This window comes from Canis lupus, chromosome 37, assembly GCF_003254725.2.
Source record: "Canis lupus dingo isolate Sandy chromosome 37, ASM325472v2, whole genome shotgun sequence".
Taxonomy (NCBI): domain Eukaryota; kingdom Metazoa; phylum Chordata; class Mammalia; order Carnivora; family Canidae; genus Canis; species Canis lupus.
Genome location: NC_064279.1, coordinates 18,120,496 through 18,133,499, shown reverse-complemented (window position 1 = coordinate 18,133,499; position 13,004 = coordinate 18,120,496). Strand labels below are relative to the sequence as shown.

General features: G+C 39.3%; 1 protein-coding gene across 14 annotated transcripts in view; it reads right to left on the bottom strand.

Moving 5' to 3' along the window:
* The window catches only part of UNC80 (unc-80 homolog, NALCN channel complex subunit), a 215,099-nt gene that overhangs the window by 86,438 nt on the left and 115,657 nt on the right, over positions 1–13,004 (bottom strand). For all 14 annotated transcript variants that reach the window (XM_049106536.1, XM_049106539.1, XM_049106546.1 and 11 more), the window contains 2 exons: positions 12,744–12,844; positions 7,273–7,470 (listed from right to left, as the gene is read on the bottom strand). In XM_049106536.1, the coding sequence (XP_048962493.1) occupies positions 7,273–7,470; positions 12,744–12,844 (299 nt within the window). The remainder of the gene's footprint in view (positions 1–7,272; positions 7,471–12,743; positions 12,845–13,004) is intronic.

The following is a 13,004-nucleotide window of genomic DNA, read 5'->3' as shown; positions in this document are numbered from 1 at the left end:
AAATTCTCCAAACAACAACGGTCTTCTTTTAATGAGTGACAATGTAGCCCTTTTAATAGGCCCACAGTTTCTGAAAGTGATAAAAACAGTTAATTTTGGAATGAAAGGGAGCTCAGAGATATATAGCTACAAATTTTTTTTTTTTTTTTTTTTTTTTTTTTACCATGGTGATGGAAACTGTGGTCCAGAAAAGGAGAATAACGTGACCAAGTTAGAAAGCCTGCTCTTAGCAGAATTAAAACAGGACAAGCATCTCTTGACTTCCATTTCAGGGCCAGTTATATTCCACGAAGATGGTAAAAGCACAAATCTTTTAAAAAAATTAAGTCAGTTAAACTTGCTCTATCTAATCGCCCCTTTACAGGGCTGGATGTTACAAGTTTGCCATTTGGTCATGGGAGAAAGAATAGAGTTCACAAAGGAGTGTTAGGAAGTAAAAGATAAAAGACTCATCAAGGAAGTACAAGGTCAGAGCATTTATTATCTAGGCCTGAGGTGTAAGGTTAAATGGTTTCTTTAAAAAAACCAAACTCGTTCAAAAAACAAAAACAAAACCGTACTTGTCTATAGGAGGCAGCAGCTCTTTTTTCAAATTCTCTCTCGAACCAGAGTCCAGAATAACACTGACTTCTGCATAAGTATGGAAGAGACAGGGTTTCTTCCTCCAACTCCCTAAAAGGCCAGAGCACTGGGAGAAGGATGGGTCCTCACGGTGACAGGCTCTTGTTTATTTATCCGGAGTCCTGATGGCTCCTAGGTTTGCACTCCGGGCTGTGCACAGAGGGAATCCATCCTTCTACACAGAATAAAGCTCATTTGTTTTTCCAGTTCCATGTCAAAGAAATACTTTTTCCCTCGATGCTGAGGAACAAACAGCTCCTTAAGAATTTTTGAACAGAGCTTCACAGTGCTATAGATGGAGATATTTGAAAGAAAAGACAAATCTAAAAGAACATGAATGTTCCAAGAAAGTCTTTCAAAACTCTGACAAAAAGACCCAACACAATGCATCTGGTGTGCGACTGGTATGGAATAAACTTTTAGAATGAATCTACTTCGAAACAAATGAATCAGAGCTCTTGCTGTGTTTTCTAAAGATAAAAACGTGGAGGCACATACTTGGGAACACATTTCATTTGAGGAGATAAATCCTGCATTGCATTTTATTTCTGTGAATGCAAAAAACAATATACAGCAATATCCGTGCCTGTTTTATGATTTGGAAACTGCTCTAAAATCATATGGCAGGCATTTTCCATATAAATGTAGGGGTGCATTTGATTTCCTTTTTAAAAAGTCAAGTTATTTTGAAAGTGGCATCTTTTACTCTATTTATAAAACCTTACATGCAAATTGCAGAATGTCTGGAAAACACAGAAAAACTTAGAGGAAGAAAACAAAAATCCCTATAATCCTTAGCCCAGCGATGGCCATTATTTTGTTCCTTTCAGTCTTTTTGTTTTTTCATTCTGTGCATCTTAGCATGATGGTGAGGATGTCCTGTGTGTGGCACCCAATTTTAAACAACTCATTTTATTAGGAATTTATAATGAGTATCTCCCCCAGGTCGTTAAATATGATTTTCAAAATAGGATTCAAAATATGATTCTTAAAGTTTGTTAATATTTCACCCTTTCTCCTCTGGTTGGACATTTTGGCTTTTTCAGAACCACATCTCTTGGTTAAATTACAGGGGTTTTTTTTCCATCTAGCAGGTACTGGCTTAGAAGAAAAAGGGCAAACATTTATGTTTGCCTCTGACACTCTGGGAGTCGTAGGATTTGTTTAATCCTGTTTCCCAGGGACAGAAGGTATATGTCAAGCTTCTCAGATATCAGATATTTAATATTCTTGCAGGCTTCCCTGGGAAGCATGGTGTGTTCTAGTGCCTCATCATAGTTAGGGTGCTTGTCGTAGAGGAAAGGGAAGATTATTAGAAAGGCTTTTACTCTAGGGTGATAGGCTAGTCACTCGCCCTGAGTGACTTGTTGAGGCTTGAAAGGTAAGTATCCAAGATGTGTACTTGGGTGATGGGCACTTGGGCACCCTATGTGAGAGTCCTCAAGTCCCTCTACTGGCGTGTCCCTAACTCAGACTGACAAGGCGATGATGAGTTGTTTTTCGGCTTTCATAACTCCACATAAAACTTGGCTAGAAGACAGCTCATTGCAGGAGGCTAGTTCTTAAGGAATTTTTTGTTATTAGTGTTTCATGGAAGAGTAAGAAATTTCACTGGACTGTGAGTTGCATATGCTGGTTGGAATGACACATCAAGCTGGGACCTGTGAAGAAACCCCAAAGTAGTAATGCACACCAAAGGACAGAACGTATCACCAGTAGATGCTGGCATTCATTGTTGAATCAATCTACCGGAGGGAGCAATTGTTAATGGAAGATAGTGACACAGCCCCAAGAGGTATCAGGGATCCTGGGTGTGCTTGCTGGGGGATTGGTGTAGATCTGAGACCACTGCGTTTTCTTCTCTGTGGATGTCTTGGACAAATATTCACCATATCTGGATCTGTGACTTCTCCCCTCATTCTAACCACTGTTGATGAAATTTGCAATGCAAAAACCAATCCTTTGACTGGCTAGGGACTTATCCTGTGATGTTTGGATCATAAAAAGGAGGAGTAGAGCCCACCAAACTCCTGTCCTACGGAATTAAGGGGCAGAGTCTGATTCATGTGGTGATGGTTGCTGGAATTGAGCAATGATGATGCAACCTGGAGATTTTCAGGTCACATACAAGATGAACAAAGCAGGAGGAGCTGATCAGGGGGCTGAGATGAGGGAGCAGATGGAGATGCAGAAAGAAGCAGAGATGAGAAACTAGGCCCAATCTGATATGGAGAGAGCTTTCATTCTCCCATTTTAGGGCTTGGCTCCTTCCTGGTCTGTCCCTGGTTTCATGAGATTCTGCTAAGTCCCTTGAAGAAACTAGTTATTGAACAAGTTTCAGTGGGTTTCTTGTAATAAAAGATTACTGATCAGAGAGGCATAACAGTTATTTTAAATAAAAAATTTATTCATTTAATAATTCAAGATGTTTATTAGGAGTTAACTATATGCCAGGAACTGGACTAACTTTTGGGGATTTGCTGTGGAGCAAAACTCCCTTGGTGTTTGCCCTCATGGAGAGCATATCTTACTAGGAGAGAGAGATAACAGATAAACAAATGAAAAATCATGGTAAGTAGAAAAAGAGACAAATGCCATGAATGAGGATGTACTGTGGAAATAACTTGGTATTTAAAATCTATGAAAACTGGAGTCAATCTACTGAGCTCTGAAAAAGAGATCTTCCAGGACACATATTTCATGCCCAGGGAAGTCCAAATATTTCCCCAAAGGTAACCTACACTTTTGGGCCTCATGCATCTTTGACACATGAATATGAATGGGGAGACATTCTAGCAGATGAAATCAAGACCTAGGGCCTGGTTTGGGTCTCACAACAGCGTTTTCCATAGCTTTGGAAAAATATTACTCCTGTAGGAAATCAATTGGTCTCTTGCCATTTATTTGCATTGGTTTCACAAAATTTATAGAGACCATGCCCTCTCTTTTTCAGGCACGTATCACCTTTTACCCTCCTATCTGTTTTGGCTGAAAGGAAAAAAAATTGGTTTCATCTACTCCTTTTCTCATCAGCAAGCACTAATTGAACATTATTCTGTTTAGAACATAGCACCGGACAAGATACACATAAAAATGAAAAATCAAAGAATTCTTTGGTGAAGGTATTATATATATGTGTGTGTGTGTATATATATATATATATATATATATAGTTTATAAAAAAACTCTCAAGCTCAGAAGTGCATTAAAATAGACTAACAGGATGTACAGTGTGTCCCTGAGCATTGAAATGTAGATTAGCAGATTGATCAGAGTTACATGGGTTACAGAATGTACTAGCTGCCACAAATACATTCTGCCATAAAAGCCAATTCAAAAGGAAACAGGAATGAGATATCAATTGCTCACAAGGCTCAATTTTAATCAGAATCACTGCTTTTATTCTTGATTTATTGCCTACTCTATTTTCATTTGGGCCCTAGAAATGTGGGCATTGTTCATTTAGGTGACAGATTCAGCCCAGGAAATGGAAACATCATGAGAGAACAAAAAAGAGCTTGCACAGGAGGCTGGCATTTTGAAAATAAAATGTTTATTGCAGCAGACTCAATACATTTTTTGAAGCTCTTCACCTGCATGACTGATTTAAATATGTTAAGATTAGAGGACACTTAACTCTTGCTTTGCCTTCTCTTTGTCTTTCCAAAACAGAAGCATGCCTAAGGTTGGCAAGCCTCTTTTTCTGCTTCAGGCCAGTGTCCTGGGCTAGGGGTAGGGGTAGAGGGCACTCATGAACTAGATGGCCCCCTCAGCTGTTCAATATTTATTGTCCCTCTGCTTTAAGAGAGGAGCTTTGGTAGGTATTGCATAGGAAACTGTGCAAGACCGCCAGTTTCCCAGAAGCTTATAATTAAATGGCAGAGGAGAAATAGGGATATAAAGAGCCCCATTTTGCAGGCAGAATGATCTTAAAACTCTCAGTGCTTGCCACTACTCATAGGATAAAAACTAAAATCCCCCCCCACAGCCTGGGCAGCTCTACAGGCAGCGTGCATGACAGTCTGTGCTCCTCCAGCCACGGTTCTTTGTACTCATCTCTTCTCCCAGGTTGGAAAATTGTCTATTCAATTCACATACATGCATCCTTCAGTCAAAAGTCATTTGTCACTCTACTGGAGGGGCTGTCTGATTTACCCCGACAAGCTCAAAGTCTTGTTCATAAGCTGTCTCAGCACAGTGTGTTTCTTTTTTCCCTGGACTTATTGGTGTTGCAATTTTATAGCAATTTGAGGCATTTGATTAATGTCTATCTCTTCGACGAGGTTGTGTATATCATATTAAGACAGGGGTCCTATTTCTTTTGCCCATTACTATACTCAGCACATGGTATGGACCCAGCATGTCCATAGGTTCTTTATTTTTTTTCCCCATAGGTTCTTTAAAGATTTGTTGAATATATATGGATGGATGGATGGATGGATGGATGAATTAATGAGTGAATAGTTGAATGAAGAATGAGAAAAGCACAAGTAAAAGGCCATTGTAATTTAAAGGAAGGAGGGAATGAAAACAACATTAATCATCCATCATAGTATGCTCTGTGGTTAACAGTAGGAAGATCATAAATGGTTTCAAGGAGGAGGTGGCATTTGAGTTGGATCCTGAAGGATGTTTGGGTTTGGCCACATATGGCTTACAAGTGAAGCTACAGTTGGAGCAGTAAGAAATCTCAGAGTATATATGGTGAACAATGAATATTAACTTAGATTGGTATATTTTTACAACTTCTAAAATACAAGGTTTTCTCTACTAAGGGAGTTTTTATATGAAGGAGAACTTACCTAAATAAAAATACATAGACATATGTATATACATACACACAAATATATATATATATACACATATATATTTTTCTTTTTATGACATCATTAACAGTTCATGAAATTACTCACATTGATCTATTCCCCCATGATCTTCCCTCAGAATATGTGTTGTTTGAATACCAGGAGATACATCAGAGTCTAATTAAAAAGCTCTGGATTGATATTCCATATTTCTAAATTATAGTCCACCTGAGTATGTTATGGATGTGAACTCTGACACTCCTATCCTTCCAAGCCTCAACTTTTTCATCTATAAAATGGGGAGTACAGTATCTCTTACACAAGGTCTATCAGAATCAAAAAGCACTTTGTCAGTGATATACACCTGCATTATAGCCTCATATATATGCTTTGAAAAAAAATACTGAAAGATCATATCCCAGAAGGCAAACAACACACTTATGAGATGCATAAAATACAGATTTTTTTTTCTTTAGGATCTCTTGTATTACCCCAGATTTCTTCAATGAACTGTATCATAATTTAAAAAATACTACTTTGTGAGTGCTAAAGCGTTACAAATTGCTGCATGAGTCAATTGTGAATTTTTTGTTACTGCTCACATTCCCTAGTTGTTTGATTTGAATTTTATCACCATCCCCCACCCCCCACCCCACCAAACCTGGCTTGCAAACTCCTCAGGAATAGGATCTTCTAATACTACTAATTAATTTTTTATTTCTCCTGGAATATTTGGTCTCATAGCGTGCCAAAGGCAGGTGCACAATGAATACTCACTGAACTGAATAGGTATTATATCAAAATCTCTTTGTCAAACCACTTGTGAGGAGCAGCTGCAGAGGCGGCTGGCCGCACTGGGTCGGGCGTCTTGGCCACCATGCCTGTTCTGGGGCAGGTGGGGTGACTCAGGGCTTCTCTGGCAGGAGCACGGCAGCCCTGGTTACTGTCTTCATTTTCTGCCAATTCAGCTGTTCAGTGTACTTGTCAGGAAAGAGCAGCTGAATGCTTAGAAAATGTTAAGTTTCTTCAAGGAGTTTCCTTTGGTCTGATCTGACCTAGATTACTCTATTATTTATCTGTGAACAAACAGTTGGGCCATTTATTACTTATTCCTCAATAAGGAACTGATAAATTAAGTCAGTTATCTATTACTGTTGTAACAAATTACCACAAACTCCCTGGTGCAAAACAACACAAATTCATTATCTTATGGTTTTGGAGGGCAGATCTGAAATAGATTGGCAGGGCTGTGCTCCTTCTGGAGGCTAGAAAAGAGCCATTTCTTTGTCTTTTCTAGCTTCCAGGGGCCGCCCCACTCTGTGGCTCATGGCCCTGCATCACTCTGACCTCTGCTTCGGTTATGACATCTCCTTCTCTTACTCTCTTACCTTCTTTTTCACTTTAAAGGAGCCATGTGATGACAATGAACCCACCTGGATAATTCAGGATAATTTCCCCTTTAAAAGATTCCTAACTCATTCACACAGGCAAAGTCCCTTTTAGGCACGTAAGGAAAACTCTTCACAGGTTCTAGAAATTAGAATACAGACATCTTTGGGATACATTATTCTGTCTATCACCATAACCAACTCATCACCACCACCGCTATGAGTTCATATTTATTCACAGAAATAAAACAAAACCTGGATAAAGATTCCATGTTTGCTCATGGACATGAAGACAAAACTTCTTTCTTTGCTCATCTTCTGTATCTGTTCAAAATCACACAGATCTGTAACCTGGTTTATACAACTGCAGTGGCCTGAAATTTGTATTTCCAAAGAAAAGATTGCTTGGGCATCATTTTCCCCATCGTAGGCATATTAGCAGGTGACCATTCACTCACCTCTTTCTGTTTCTTGCCCCGGAGAGCCACATGGCTGCTGTTACTCTCCCGGAGGGAGTCCACGGTGTCTCCATAGAGCAGCTTGATGGCTCTGACCAGCCGGGCACAGGAGCGGCTGTGGTGCAGGTAGCAGTGAGGGTGGCAGTAGTCAACGTGGGTACAGATGAAGCTTTGCTGATTGCACAGCAAGATCATGACCTGGAACACAGACATCACTGCAACTCAACCAGGCAATCGGGGTTGAAACCACAGTCACTCACTAAGAAAGTCCCACAAGAAAGCAGAGTTACAAGTCTTTATGAACTTGGCTTGTCCTCTCTATTCACACTTGATAGAAAGATCTTTCTGAAACAATAGAAGGTTAAGTAACCTTCGAAAAACTTTAACCAATTATTGTGGAATGTGTGATTTCCAAATATTTTCAAATGAAGATTCTAAATTTAAACCATATTATTTTTGCAGCTGTTATGTTGTAGAAGGAGCCAGGTAGAAGAGCATAGACTTGTGAGAATCTGTGCCAAAGGATTTGGCTGGCCTTTGACAGCTGTGGGATGTCTTTAACTCTGGCCTACCTATGTGGAATTGAAAACACTTTTGCATCTTCCACCTTGGCCTAAAACCTTCTATTGAGCCTGAACCTGACTATAGAGTTTCATTTCTTCTCTCTACGAGTTCATTTTCTCCAGCTTTTGTGCCATTCTAGCTCTTGGGGTTTGATCTGGCTCAAATCCTCACATCACCTAGACTTCCCAAGTAGGATTCATGAAACCAGTTGTTGTTTGTTTTTTTTTTTTTAAAGATTTTATTTATTTATTCATGAGAGACACACAGAGAGAGGTAGAGACATAGGCAGAGACTGAAGCAGGCTCCTTGCTGGGAGCCCATTGCGAGACTCGATCCCTGGACCTGGGGTCATGTCCTGAGCCGAAGGCAGACATTCAACCACTAAGCCACCTGGGCATCCCAAGAACCCAATTGTTTTAAGGATATGGTTATTTTGGGATAAGGAATGAAAGATTTTGAGTTTGTAGCTTCTTAAAATGTCTTCCTAAAAAGGCAATAGCATTCCAACATCCACAAGGCTAGTCATGAATAGAGTAATCTTCTGAACGCTTCCATCCTTCATGAAACCAGTTCCCACCCCAACACCTAACCTGTAGAGACCATGTGCCATATTGAATGAAGAACATAAAGTCAGTCAATGTGGACAGAGCCAATCAAACCTACTAGGTAGGGCTGCCACACATTTCCTCAGGAATAAGAGGCCCTGCTTACACCAAGGCAAAGAAAAACAACAATAACAATCAACTCCATACCTCTGTCGGACTCAGATAACAAGATCTCACTCTCATTAAAGTTAAAAAAAAAAAATAGCTGTCTGAGTAGAACATCCAGATCTCTCTTGAGATTCACTGAATATCCCTGATATTCCTGTATGGACTGTTATGAGGCAGGGCACATATAAGAACTGTAAGGTTTCCCTTGTTATTCTTAAATCTGACTGTTAAAAAGAAATACTGAAAAAGCTTAGCAACAACAACCAAAACCAAATAAACGCACAAATGACCATATTACTGGCTTTAGTTTAGAATATTCTGATTTAGTATAATATCTGGGGTGGAGGTGACCTAGAAATCTTTGATTTTAAAATTATGGTCAGGGCTTTTTGACATACATTTTATATATTTCCAAGATGTTCCTCAATGATCTCAACTTCTGGAATTAATGCACTTTGAAAACCATCCCCTGTTGAGTATGGCCTGGCCTAGTGACTTGCTTCTAACCAACAGAATGCAGCAAAGGTAAGGAGAGGTCACTTCTGTGATTAGATTGCATAAGCCAGTAACTCCTCTCTTATTACCAGACTCTCCTTTACGGGCTTTAAGAAAGTAAGTTGCCACATTGGAAAGGTTCACATAGCAAGGAAATGAGGGTGGCCTCTGGCCAACAGCCAGCTAGGAATTGAGGCCCTCAGTCTAACAGTTCTTGAGTAACTGAAATTCTCTCGATAATAACACAAGCTTGGAAGCAAATTCTTTCCCATTCAAGCCTTCAGATAAGACCCCAGTCTTGGCCAATACTTTGATTGCTGTTGCCATCTTGTTGAGAGAGCCAGAAGCAGAGGACCTAGCTAAACTGTGCCAGGATTCCTGAAACTGTAGCTAATTAAGTGTGTGTGTTTAACACACACACACACACACACACACACACACACATTAATATATATATTTGAATGCATAAGATTGCATTCAACACAGTGAGGAAGTCAGGATCGGAAAGGCAAGATGTGGGGAGAAAGGACATTCGCTGAGGTGAGCATATGCCACATTTCTCCTTGAGGCATAAGTGGCCAAGGAGCCAGGCAAAGCTTTAGGCACTCTCATGAGAACTGGAAGATAAAAACTGGAGTTCAGAATTGCTAGGGGAAGAAGAATTGAGTGGATAAGATCCTGTAGTGAAGGGATATTCGGAGAAGTGAGACTTGGCACTTGCCTTCTAGGCATTTGTTGATTGAGTAGCTAAGAAGCCAAGTAGAAACCAGCTGACAAGTAGAATGGAGATTTTGGCAATTTTACTATGATGAGGAAGCAAAAGTGGAGTTTCTGACCCATTAAGACTGGGGGGAATTACAGGACACACCCCAGACTCTTATTGGGAACTTTGGAATGCTTCTTACTAGGAGATGTATATTGGGAAAGGGAGGAGTGGGGGTGGAGAGCAATACTACAAGTCAAGTCAGCTTAGTTCTTGGTAGCACTGAAGTAATCTTTGCTGTCTGCCAAAGTATGGGATGAATCTTCTTGGAAGGGAGATAGCATCATTGGGAGACTCTATAATCCTATAGTTATTTTTTTAATTAGTAGACTTTGTTTTACAGCATTTTAGGCTCACAGCAAAAGTAAGCAGAGTGTGCAGAGCGCTCCCAAACACTGCCTGCCTCCACATATGCACAGTGGCCTTCATTATCAACATCTCCTGCCAGAGTGGTATGTTTATTATAATTAGTCAATCTACACTGACACATCACTATCATCCAAAGTGCGTAGTTTACATTAGGGTTCACTCTTGGTGTTGTACGTTCTATGGGTTTTGACAGATGTATAATGGCATGTATATATCACTATGCTTCTATAATTTTTCAGCCACCATATCTGGTAGTCAATAAAATCACTAGGCATATTAAGGAACAGACTAAGAGAGGATATATATTGGAGTTATCAGTTATGGATTTTAAATGTGTATGATCAAAATGAAAATTCAAAAGTATTTTAACTGAATGATAATGAACATATGATGATATATCAAATGTATGATATAGCTAAAGCTGTTCCTAGGGAACATCTACAGTTTTAAATGAATATATTAGCAAAGTAGTTGGAAATAAGTTATCTAGGGATTTATATCAAGAAGTTAAGGAAAGAAAACATCTTAAATTCAAAGAAAGTAGAAGGAATTAATAAAGGTAACAGGAGAAATTAATGAAACAAAAATTAAACATTCCCTGAATGACAAAACCAAAAGCTGATTCTCTGGTTAATAAAACTGACATCCTTCTGGCAAGACTGATTAAAAAAAGAAAGAAAAAGATATAACCTACCAACATCAAGAAATAATAAAGGTACATCCTTGTAGATCCTACAGAATTTAAAAGGATTTTAAGAGAACGTTATAAACATCTTTTTACTAATAAAAATGAATATTTGGATTAAATTAACAAATTCCTAGGGGAAAAAATGTGTTCAAACTGCTCCCAGAAGAAATAGAAAATCTGAATGGTCTGAATCATATTACATGAGTTGAATTTTTATTTTTATTTATTTATTTATTTATTTATTTATTTATTTATTTATTTATTTATTTTTTTATGAGTTGAATTTTTAATTAAAAACTTTCCTATAAAGAAATGTTTAGATCTAGGTTTCTACTTACAGAACAAATAATACTGGTCTTACAAAAATACTTCATTGAAAACTAAAAAGCACTACTGAAGGAAATTTAAGAGGTGGGACATAAATTAATAGAGGGATAGACTGCTTCATACATTAGAATACTCAATATAATAAGGATTTCAATTTCTCAATATTAAATGATGTTTATATTCAATATAAGACTGTTTTGAAAGCTTTTTTTTTTTATAGAAATCAATAGGTGAGGGGCACCTGGGTGGCTCAGTCAGTGAAGTGTACTACTCTGGATTTTGGCTCAGGTCATGATCTCAGGGTCCTGAGATCAAACCCTGCATTAGGCTCCATGCTGAATGTGGAGCATACTTTAGATTCTCTCTCTCCTTCTGCCTCTCCCCTCATGCTCTCTCTGTCTCTCTAAAAAAAATTAATAGGTGATTTCAAATGGAAATGAATATAGCTATAAATAGACCAAGCCACCTTGAAGAGAACAAAGTTGGAGGATTTACCCTTGTATGAACCAAACAAGCCATAACACAACACGGTACATAATATATGATATCAATGATACGTATTTCAAAAATAGACAAAACTAATCTATGGTATTAGAAGTTAGGATGGTGGTTACTGTTAGGGGAGGGTAGTGACTGGAGAGAGTGTGTGAAGGGCTTCTAGGGCGCGAAAATTTTCTTGACCTACTGGTGGTTATGCAGATTGTCACTTTGTGAAAACTGACTGAGCTGTACACATAGGTTTTCTGTGTTTTTCAAGGAATAGGTTGGACTTCACTAAAGAGTTTCCTTTAAAACCAGCTGCCTCAGAGAATCTCAAAATTAGGTTCTGGGGATCACTTCCAGCCAGTTCTGGGGATCAGCCAGTTGTGAAGACACAGCACTGTAAACCCTGAGGAGCATTCTGTATCAGCCAGCCCTCATCTGACCCCACCAGGAAGTCAGATGAAAATCAAGAAGATGGTCTGGAACATGCCTAAGAGCACAGACAGTATCCAGTTGTGGATCTGATCTTATGTTTCCTTAACTCTCTCATTCTTTCTTCATGCCCAGGCCAAACCTTGAACCCTAATCCATGCCCAGAGTTTCCTTGAAATCCCCTCTCACTCATGGCCTCTGAAGAGCCCTTGGGGGTATAATCTTTGCCATCTTAGGGTCTCCATGTTCTGGTTTACAATGAGCTCTATACAGACACAAGAATGACACCATGCCCTTGCTCTTGGCAGTGTGGGATCCTGCAGAAAACTGACTGCGTTGCCTCATCTGTGGTACCCTGGCTGTCTTGGTCCCTCAGGGTTTTCCCTGACTTATGTTGACCCATGAGCCAGCCATAACAAAGAAACTGTGGTCTTAGTTAAGCTTAAAATGGATACAAACCAACAGAATACTAATTCTGGTGAGAATTCAGAGCTTCAGCTGAAATAGAGGCCTAGGGTTTTCCTTAGAGGCTAAATTGGATGGATGGTTTTCGTATAATCTTTTGTCTTCACTCCACAGACCTTTCTCAATGCCAAAAGAAATTGATCTCAGGTCTCTTTCTGAGACTCCTACTTACATGAAGCCATGACATGCTCCTGTGATAATTTTCCTCCGTGCCAGCAGTACTCATTCCCTCTGGCTCGATGCTGGGCTCACTTGCACTCCAAGGACTCCCTTCTTTAAAAGAAAAATGCCAAGAAAGGTTATATTGTTCAATCTCCCCGGAGAGCATGTTGGAATGGTAGAGTTGTCCATGCTTTTGAATCCTAGGGCAGACTACCGTGGCCCAGTGGGTTAACAGGGCATAGCACTGACTTCAGTGGAGGACTGTTCCTAG